The sequence below is a fragment of the Choristoneura fumiferana genome, chromosome 28 (assembly GCF_025370935.1).
Source record: "Choristoneura fumiferana chromosome 28, NRCan_CFum_1, whole genome shotgun sequence".
Lineage (NCBI taxonomy): Eukaryota > Metazoa > Arthropoda > Insecta > Lepidoptera > Tortricidae > Choristoneura > Choristoneura fumiferana.
Window position 1 is genome coordinate 9,079,755 of NC_133499.1, and position 10,867 is coordinate 9,090,621.

The 10,867-nt window shown below is 42.2% G+C and overlaps 3 protein-coding genes across 3 annotated transcripts; 1 reads left to right on the plus strand and 2 right to left on the minus strand.

The window, feature by feature from the left end:
* The first annotated feature begins 1,138 nt into the window (after window positions 1-1,138).
* Window positions 1,139-2,164, plus strand: LOC141443667 (SAP domain-containing ribonucleoprotein-like). Its single transcript, XM_074109006.1, has one exon. The coding sequence runs from the start codon at window positions 1,242-1,244 to the stop codon at window positions 2,040-2,042; it is 801 nt and encodes a 266-aa protein (XP_073965107.1). The 5' UTR covers window positions 1,139-1,241; the 3' UTR covers window positions 2,043-2,164.
* Window positions 2,156-3,492, minus strand: LOC141443666 (S-adenosylmethionine sensor upstream of mTORC1-like). Its single transcript, XM_074109005.1, has one exon. It carries the CDS (start codon window positions 3,161-3,163, stop codon window positions 2,210-2,212), a length of 954 nt encoding a protein of 317 aa, XP_073965106.1. The 5' UTR covers window positions 3,164-3,492; the 3' UTR covers window positions 2,156-2,209.
* Window positions 3,493-4,979: 1,487 nt separating this feature from the next.
* Window positions 4,980-10,791, minus strand: LOC141443773 (E3 ubiquitin-protein ligase Kcmf1-like). The gene is made up of 8 exons (XM_074109123.1): window positions 10,774-10,791; window positions 10,389-10,508; window positions 9,970-10,064; window positions 9,303-9,404; window positions 9,026-9,095; window positions 8,293-8,434; window positions 6,248-6,459; window positions 4,980-5,875 (listed from the first exon to the last, which is right to left on the minus strand). The coding sequence occupies exons 1-8, from the start codon at window positions 10,789-10,791 to the stop codon at window positions 5,822-5,824; spliced, it is 813 nt and encodes a 270-aa protein (XP_073965224.1). The 3' UTR covers window positions 4,980-5,821.
* Window positions 10,792-10,867: the final 76 nt, after the last annotated feature.

Here is a 10,867-nt window from a genome sequence, read left to right on the forward strand (position 1 = left end):
TAATACTTATATAATAAAAAAAATATAATTCAGTTATTTTAGTTTACATTCATTCAGCATTGTTTTCTTGTTCTGTATGTTTTAGACTCTCATTAAAATGAGAAAGCAGCTTTAAATTTATACCTAACCTAGGGAAAAGATGAATGAATGAAGAATAATTTAACAACATCCATGGTAAGTTCTTAACAATTTTTGTAATTTATTGAGATTTTTTTAATTTTTAAACAACTTCAAAAATAGTAGGTTATCAATTCAGTCGTATTTTTTTGTTTGTTTCCTCAAAACTTCGTCTTTTGTGAACCTATTTGATTTTTTTATTTATTTTATAAATAGATAATCCCGATACTGACCACATTCTGAATATTCTGCCTGTACAGTTGCACCACCATGCATGCCTGTGCTGCTGATGTTTCTATATTTTTCGCACATCTCCATATAGCACTGGGTAGATATATGTTCTTATTGAGCAACTTCTGGTTATTTTCATAATTTACAGATAACAACCTTATAATATATTCCATGTAGTGTTTTCTGACCTAAACAAGACACGACATTACGTTTAAAAATATGCTGTATACATTTTTGTTTGCGATAGCCAAAGAAAACCAAAAATAACCTTTGAAATAAGGAGATGAGGCTGACATTCCAAATCGGGCAAAGGCATAGAAGTATTATCATATTTCCGTATCAACTCGTCTACAACCGCATCAGGATCTACGTCCCATAGTTCCATGTTTCGTTTAAATATAAGCTAAGTAACACGGAACACGGCAGTTTTAATCACGGACTAATATTTCTGTTACTAACTATTTATATCCACTCAAAGGATAATCACTGAAGTTACCACTCAATAATGGGTTTTAATTCTAATAAAGTGTTATTATTGTTTTTGTACATAACATGGGTTCGTTCTTCTGTGTACAAATCAAATAACACGCTGAAAAGAAATAAATTTATCCGTCCATTTAAAAAAACAATATTTTTCGCACTGCCTGTCCTGCCAAACAAAACTGACAAGACAAAGACAAGCGAAGTCCGGTCCGAAGTCATGTTATTCGAGGGCATGTTTAAATCGTCTCAAAAATAGATTGAATCTAACAGATCAGAGTTGCCAGGGCTTTATTTGTTGTAAGGCTGGCTAGTATCGTAAGCATATAGCTTTGGCATATAGCAAGCCCAACGGCACGCACGTCAGTCGTTACCATAATTTTCCTCATAAGTTAAGCTTGAAAATTAAAACCATGGCTGATTCTACAGTATTAGACGTTAGTAAGATGAAGGTAGTCGATTTGCGGAAAGAACTGAAATCACGTGGTCTTTCTCACACCGGTGACAAAGCTGAACTTGTGACAAGACTTCAAGCTGCTATGGCTCAAGACGATCACGGGGATATTAACTTGGATTCCGATGAAATCGATTCTGATGGTGTGTTAGAAGATGACGAGAAGCTGGAAGACGACGATGATAAAAGTCAAAACGACATACTTGATGACTCAGCTGTGGACACGCTGACGGAGGAACTAGCGCTTGCCGACCAGCCGCCGCCGAAGCCTGCCGGTGACGCTAAGCCAATGCGAACACTCAAGAGAAAAATCACTGCGGATACAAAAGAAAAAGGAGAAAACAAAGAAACGGGAAATAAGAAAATTGTTCTGAATAGAGCAATTTCTATTACACCTGCACCTAAACCTGAAGCAGAAACTGTACCAAGCAAACCAGAGGAGATCATTCCTCCTTCTGACAACAAAATCAAAATAACTGCAGATCTTGATGCTAAAACCAGATTAGAATTGCGGGCAAAAAGGTTTGGACTTCCTGTGAAAGTGTCGGATGATGAGAGAAAAGAAGCCAGAAAGCAAAGGTTTGGTCAGAACACTGGCACCAAAACTACCATCATAGCCACAGGCACACTTAGCGAAAATGTGGACAAACTTAAACAAAGGGCTGAAAGATTTGGTCAATCTGTTTCCAAAATAATGACTGACATAGAACTGAAGGAGAGAATTGAGAAACGTAAGGCTAAGTTTGGTACTGTTAAGTAACTTTAGTGTAGGATAAGTGATTTGACTGTATATATTAAGATAACTTTGGCCAATGCAGCCAATAAATCCATTGCACCTATACCTAAGTGAAAAAAAATTCAATAAATACATAGTTATTTTAAGATGACTTTAATTCACACTGATAAAATAATAATTAAGACATTTTTTCAGTCCAGGTCGCTGAATGGCAATTCATTAAAATGTTCAGTTGATGCAGTCACTATTGTAGAAGTTGTAGTGTTGTCTGTTGCTCTATTGAAGTCTTGCGGGATGTGTACTGCAAAGTCCATGTAAGACTCCTTGTGAATGGTGGCCCATCGCACAGCTATGTCCTTGCTCAAACACTTTCTAAATGCCATACAATGCATGTGCTTAAACTTTTCATACTTTATTCTAGAAAAACCAATACATGCCAAAGTATATCTCCAGTTTTTCATTAGTTTACAATTGGCACCAATGTGCTTAGAGTCTGGAGTGATGATGATCAGTAAGCCACCAGGTTTTAAAATAGTGTAAGCATTTTCACATGCTTTTATCCTGAGTGGTGAACTAGGTATATATTCCAAAAGAAAACAAAATGTTGCAATATCAAAATGACTACATGATAACTGTACTATTTTATTATTTGTTTGGATTATAGAATTTCCACATAGTACATTTAAGAAGTCACATTCTAACACAGATGGGTTTGCTGGGCATAAATCTATAGCTAATACATCAAAATCATATATTTTGAACGGATTGTAGCAGCTCCCCACATCAATAAGTTTAAGAGGATTTGAAAAATCCTCTTCTGTAGTTAACTTAACATTGATTTTGTCTGCAATATCCAATTCTCTTTTTTTATAAGTGAGATATAACTTCTCATTAAAGTAGGCGTAACACAAGTCTACTGACCACTTAATTCTCGATATTGCTGTACTGTCACTATTCACACAGTTTTCTTCCCAATGAGTGGTTGCTAATTTGTGCATAGACTCTGCGTATGTTATTAGCTTATTCTTATCACTGCAATGCATCAGCCATGCTTCTTCAGCACCAATTTCTAAAGACGATTGCCTGAGAGCAGCATGAACGTCTTTAATTATGTTTGCCAAGACTTTGTGTTCTTCACTGGCCATGGTTTTTTTTAATGATTTGCATTTATTATTAACAACGTATTAACTTTTTGCTACTAAAACGCCAGAATTAAAATGTAATTTATTGTGTTAAACAAAAGTAGATCATTAACAACAATACAATACAGGCTTACTAGCCTGAAGCCAAGCGATAGTATATATGTAATATATATATGGATTCAACTGCTATTTATTAGGTTTAGATTAGGATGTGACGGAATGGGAGGGAGGTATTCTATTCACGTCACGAGGGATTTGCTTGCGTGCTGACTGACAACTTTTTTTTTTTATTGGAATTTTATGGCCTGGTTACTAGACCTTTAAGCCAACTGACTGACAACTTTATGAGTATAATGTTACCAGTTTATAAAATTTCTGTAACTTTTGCATTTTTTACGTATCGACCTTGTTTTTTGGACTAACTTTAATGTCGTGAAAATAACAGCTGGGCTGTACCATGAATACCATGTAAGAATGTGAGGTGAGGAATATGCAGGGATTTTACTAAATAAGGGTGAAAAGTATTTTTTTTTTAATTTTTCGATTAGCCACGGAGTCAAAGATTACGAGTTACGTCAGTGACACAATTCGTTTCGGCATGGCCATGTAGATGCATGTGACCAAAGACCTTATATACAACACTGGAGGTTGAACGCCGAACATCCGTTTTAAACAAGAAATTTGCTCTTTATTACGTCACGAACATATTCCATCTCTTTCTTTAGTTAGGTTAATAAAGAGATGGAATTCATTCGTAAAATATGAAAGAAAGAGATGGAATATATAAATAAGTAATAAAGGTCAAACTTCTTCGTTCGGCGTTCAACCTCCAGTTTTGTATAAGCTCCTTGGTCGTGACCAACTCGTTTTTTTTTATAGTCGGCCGTGGCAAGTGGCCAGTCGAAAAGCTACCGTTGGAGGTTGGATATAAGTCATCATCATCATTCCAGCCTATATACGTCCCACTGCTGGGCACAGGCCTCCTCTCAGAACAAGAGGGCTTGGGCCGTAGTTCCCACGCGGGCCCAGTGCGGATTGGGAACTTCACACGCACCATTGAATTGCTTCGCAGGTTTGTGCAGGTTTCCTCACGATGTGTTCCTTCACCGCAAAGCTCGTGGTAAATTTCAAATGTAATTTAAAATAATAATAATAATGTAAATTAAAGGTCAAACTTCTTCGTTCGGCGTTCAACCTCCAGTTTTGTATAAGCTCCTTGGTCGTGACCAACTCGTTTTTTTTTTATAGTCTGCCGTGGCAAGTGACTAGTCGAAAAGCTACCGTTGGAGGTTGGATATAAGTAAAAACAATTTTTTTTGTAGTATTTTACTTTCCTCACAGTTGCCTAGTCGAAATGTAAAGTAGTGTCTAACTCGGGTGAAATTACCCATTTCCCCTCGAACAATCGGCGCTATCAATTCCTTCGAGTGCCAGAAATATCTCGGGTGAAATGGGTCACTTTCCACCCTTGTTTTGTTTAGTTTATTAATTCGTGAAATACATCATCACATTATAATTTACATAATGGTTTGGCTATCAATCTACTATTTTTCGACAGTCGACGTCTTAACCGAGGAACTGCAGCTCTTTTATTCTTATTTCCTATTATTAATGTCTATAAATAAATAAGCATAGCAAAGGATAGTGGGTTCAAATCCGGGCTCGCACCTCAGTTTTCCGAAACTACATTTGAAGTTTACCAGTGACATGATAAAAAAACTCACACATGGTCATACAAAATCACGAATTTGTAACTTAGTAAATAAAACTTTGTTGCGAACTATTTCCCCAGGAATAACATATGTATAAATAAAAATCATTTTATAATATTATAGAATTTAATTAGGGTACATACAAACATTTTGTAATGTTGGAGTATAATAATCAAACTAATAAGCACATTCTTTTGAGTAGCTAGTGAAAAAATTGTGGGTGAGTAGCTCTTTACCAGTCCACGACGAGTGTGTTATAACTTTACAAGGTATGGGGAGGAGCCAGCTTTCATAAATAAACTACCAGACTGAGGCGCATTACACATCTATAAATACTTTATATTAATATTATCAACACTAAAATTCAAACTGCAAAAAATCGATGAACTATCACTTGACGAATCTCGTGTTGGTCATTGTCAATGGCCGCGGCCGCGGACAGAACGTAACATATCAGTCTGCACTCGCTCCTCCCGCACATTATTTTAATTATTAACGCAACGGCCTATTTGACGATCATTATTTTAATTTATGTATGTAAATAGATTAAAACATTCCATAGCTATTATCTCTACAATAAAGGAAACCACACTTACATTTCGAAAGCCAACAAAACAAACATAAGCGTCCACTAATAAGTGTTAGCGAAAACAACGAGACGAGTCGAACTTCAGCGGTCCGACCGCGACCGGGCGCGGGCGCGGGCGGCGCGACGGCGTATGTACAACGTGAGGTCCGGCCGCGGCTCGTGATAAATTATATAATATAGACTACCGTATGATCTAACGAATAAACATTAAATAGTTTCATCTACCGATGTCTATACAGGGCGCGTGCGGCGGCGGGGCCGGTGGTCGCGGCGCGGTGGTCGCGGGGTCGCGGGGGTCGCGGGGGTCGCGGCGCGCGCGCGGCGCGGGGGCGGCGGGGGCGGCGGGGCGCGCGCCGTCTCCTACCTGCCCTCCGGCAGCTGCCGCGCCGCCGCGTGCGCGCGCGCCGCCGCCTCCTAACAACAACACAACACGATCCAATTATTACTCAGTACTGACTTCGCTGAGTAAAGATAGGAGTATCCTGCCTTTCAAATCGATGTATTCGTGAAAGATTAAATAAAAACAAAGCGCAAGTGAAAGTGTTTTTCTTTAACCTCTTGACTGCCACAGTCATTCAGTCGTGACAGCCAATCTATACATCTATACATGCCAACATTCAACTCGAAATTATCCTTCTGGAATGTAATTAAAAATCAAGTTGATTTATCGCTGGTTTTTCTGTGGCGTATAAAATCCCGTCACTTCATTCGTAGTGTGACAGTCAAGAAGTTAAATAGGGCTCTTTCATATATTAAGGACCTTGAGGTAGTAAGGAAGGTACTGACCTTAGTGCGGGGCTGCGGCTTGGTGCGCGCGACGGCGGGCGCGGGCGCGGGCGCGGGCGGCGGCGGCGCCAGCTGCGGCAGCGGCGCGGGGGGCGGGCGCGGCGCGGGCGCGCGCGGCGGCGGCGGCGCCGGCCCCAGCGACGCCAGCAGCAGCCCGCGCAGCAGCGCCGCGCGCGACTCCGCCTCCACCGGGCACGGGGGGATCGACGCTCCTGAACAGATCAATATGTTGATGTTGACCACTCGCACACGCAACGGTCTGCGTCCTACACCGTTTTTTCGTCCGTCCGTACCGTCCGTATGTCACACGCATTTTACTCTATGGAGCTGTTTCACCCCCCATTTTTTAGTCTTAACTGACGGTTAAATGTGATGCCGTCTCTGTCTATTCGAAAAAAAAAAAGCAAATAGAGACGGCATCACATAGCTACAAGACGTATATTGATGAAATAATGTAGTATAGGTGCTTTGTGATGGTTATTACTTAGTTTGACTGTTAACTAACAGTAGATTGATAACCAACGGTGGAAAGTGACCCATTTCACCTGAGATATTTTTGGCGCTCGAAGGAAGTGAGAGCGCCAATAGTTCGAGGGGAAATGGGTAATTTCACCCGAGTTAGACACACTACTTTTCATTTCGACTGTGAGGAAAGTAAAATAGTACAAACAAATTAAAATATCATTAAATTGAATTTCAGCATTCAGTAAATTGAATTTATTTGTATCCAACCTCAAACGGTACCTTTTCGACCTGGCCACTTGCCTCGGCCGAGTATAAAATAAAAATAGAGTTGGTCACGACCAAGGAGTTTATATACCTATTATCTACAAAACTGGAGGTTGAACGCCGAACGAAGAAGTTTGACCTTTATTACTTATTTATACATTCCATCTCTTTCTTTCACATTTCACGAATGACATCCATGTCTTTCTTAACCTAACTAAAGAAAAAGATGGAATATGATCGGCGTTCAACCTCCAGTGTTGTGAGTATACAAGCTCCTTGGTCACGACGTGCATCTAGATGGCCATGCCGAAATGTGAAAAAAAAAAGTGTCATTGACGTAACTCAATTATCTTCGACTCCGTGGCTAATCGAAAAATTAAAAAAAAAAAAATACTTTCCACCCTAGAGATGAAATAGTTATTTCTGTCACAAGGGAGCAAAATGGTGTATTTACGGCGAGGGCGTACATTGAATCCAGAATGTAGCGAAGGATTCTACAATATAATCCTGATCGCAGCGAGGGATTCTAAAGTAGAATCCTGAGCGTAATGAGGGATTCAAGTGTTAACGCCCAAGATGAAAATAATTTTGCTCCCGATTGGCTCATACAACTTTTCACACCGAGCATAAAGAAACTTGATTAAAAAACTAAATAGGTATTATTAAAGAACAACCAGCATAGACAAAGGCGTTGCTTTACGATTATCAACTTCAAAAAATTGCATTTGCAATAAAATCCTTAGAAAAACCTTGAACAGAAAAGTTGCACTTTGCTCCCTCTCGTCAGGGAGGAAAAGTTACTTTTCTGAAGGAGAGGTGTGAAAAATTAATTTACGGGTGACGTAAGTCCTCCGTACATGTAACAGAAACTGAAAAAAAAAGAAAAACAAAATAACAACGACAGATGTTTCAAAGGTCAATTTTTTTTTATTAAGTGAATATTTTCGGAAATGATCGGTCGGAAAATCGCTAAAATTGTCCCCCCTCCCCTCCTTATTTTCCAAATCGTATGTTAAAGGAATATGAAAGAAAACAGACACACAGACAGCGATAAAACTTAATAAAAACTAAAATTGGTTTCAACGTGATCGTATATATCATTTATGTTATTAGCTTTTGCCTCTATCGCGCGCTGTTCCCTCGGGAACTGTGCATTTTTCCGGGATAAAAAGTAGCCTATGTCTGGCCCATAAACTATCTCTATGCCAAAAATACAAAAAAAGGACGGGCAAACATACAAATACACCAACTTTCGCATATAATATTAGTATGGATACTTTCTGCGCTTGGTATGTCAGTGTAGTTTGTTGTGTTACCTAGGAAGCCGGAGAGCAGGTACATGGAGTCGGGCGCATCGGGCATGGGCGGCGGCGCGGCGGCGGGCTGCGGCGCGGGCGGCGCCGCGCTGCTGGCCGCCGCCGGCCGCCGCGGGAGCCGCTCCAGCTGCTGCCGCGCTGCCTGCACATATAATACTTGATTGTACAACAAGAGCATAAAACAAGCCATTTTACCCGAAATGTTCATATAGCCACACGAGCCGATACAGCGAGGGTGGATAGACATCGAAGGGAAAATGAGTTTAATGCTCGAGTTTTACACTCTGCTTTTCACTTCGATTACGAGATGAAAAAGCAACAATGAAAATTCACTTACTAGGTACCTTTTATTTTTCATACTGCGAGAGCACTCTGTGATGATGATAATATTAATAGCAAGAGAAAATTTATTTAAAATATTAATTTTTTACTCACCGTGGCCTGTTGCCGTTCCAGCTGCAGCTGCATCTGTAGCTGCTGCAGCTGCGAGGGCGTGCCGGGCTGGCCGGCGCCGCGCCGCACGCCCGACAGCTGCGAGAGCACTCCGCGGTCGTATACACGCCGCGATGATGATGATGACTCACCGTGGCCTGTTGCCGTTCCAGCTGCAGCTGCATCTGTAGCTGCTGCAGCTGCGAGGGCGTGCCGGGCTGGCCGGCGCCGCGCCGCACGCCCGACAGCTGCGAGAGCACTCCGCGGTCGTATACACGCCGCGATGATGATGATGACTCACCGTGGCCTGTTGCCGTTCCAGCTGCAGCTGCATCTGTAGCTGCTGCAGCTGCGAGGGCGTGCCGGGCTGGCCGGCGCCGCGCCGCACGCCCGACAGCTGCGAGAGCACTCCGCGGTCGTATACACGCCGCGATGATGATGATGACTCACCGTGGCCTGTTGCCGTTCCAGCTGCAGCTGCATCTGTAGCCAGCGTGCAGCTGCGAGAGCACTCCGCGGTCGTATACACGCTGCTGCTCACCGTGGCCTGTTGAGGGCTGCAGCTGCGGGCTGGGCGTGCGCCGCGCCGCACGCCCGACAGCTGCGAGAGCAGCTCCGCGATCGGGTCCACGACCGCGTCGCGCGACGACGGCGACAGCGACGACAGACCGCCCGATGTGCTGGAATCAATCACACACGTTGTAAGTAAAAAACAAACTTTTTTTGTTGACTGGGTAGTTCTACGAGCGTTTCAACCGCTATCAGTTTCCTGTCGCCTATAAGGTGACCCGGGGCTATTGTAACTGGGGGGATATTGTATCTGAGCCGTCTGATGGCGTCCTTACGACGCCATGTTCAAGTGTGTTGTGTGAAGACAGTCTTCTGGCGAACACAACGTAAAATGGCCGAGAAGAACATGGCGTCGTCATCAGACGGCTCAGATACAATATCTCCCCAGCTACAATAGCACCTTACTCTTGAAGCGCTCGTAGAACTACCCGGCTGCACATTTTATTGGCATTGTCATCCAATTTAAGCCTCAGTTTCATTGGTCGCTAACTCAGTCGATATACAGCGTGCGGTGCGCAGGTGGTATAACTCTGTTAAGTGACTTAAAGTTCAATGGTCGGGACCCACTTAAAATCATGCATGACCGGCTCTAAAGTAGCCAGTAATGGGTCCCGACTGTTGAACTTTGTTTTTTTAATTAGTCCACCTGACTGGTGTTGGGCGCGGCGGGCTCACCTGAAGTGCATGTTGGTCCGGCGCGCGCGACTGACGCCGCGGCCCGAGTGCGGCATGCGGCGCACGCCGCCGTGCCTGATGCCGCTCGGCTCGTCGTGCACAGCGGTTAAGGAAATTACATACGTTACGTATACGTTATGCTATTTAACTTAACTAGTATTATCTTTATATGATGTAAAATAAGGTCACTTCCCGCCGTCGGCCTGTTTGTGTGTACGCTTAAATCTTTTAATCTTTGCAACGGATCTTTGCCATCAGTGAGATATTTTTAAGGAAGGTTACACACACACACACACACACACACACGATACATAATATATTAGCGACGTGTCCCGGCTTCGCACGGCTGTAGTTCTCGGAAAAGGGTGCCGAAAAACGTAGCTGAGAAAAATCTATATTAAAGCTATTAAAAAGGATATCAAAAATGAGATGAGATCTCTAGGTCCCGTTCGATGTTCGAGGGTTAGATGACCGGCAAAGTCATCTGTCACAAAATTTGGTTCCCCACCAGGCATTGAAGCGCATACTGGGCAAACCACCTGGAATCACATAACATTTAGGACATTAAGGGCCACCACTCATTGACAGATATTTGTTATGTCTACTGCGTTTGTTTTGTCAGAGACAGCGCCATTACATTTATCTGTCACATAAAATTTAAAAATAAGTGGTAAAATTTATGAAAAGTGGATTGTCTTTGAGCATGCTATGTTCCATAACAAATCGCAAAGATTTCACTAGCACATACATAGATACATACATTAAACATTGCAAGCTAAATAAAAGCTTTTTAAAAACATCAACCACATTGCAAAGAGCCATATTCTCAAAGCAATAATAAAACCAGGACCGAGTTAATCCCATGGCCCAAAGTTACCCTCCAGGGCCAAAGTACCCC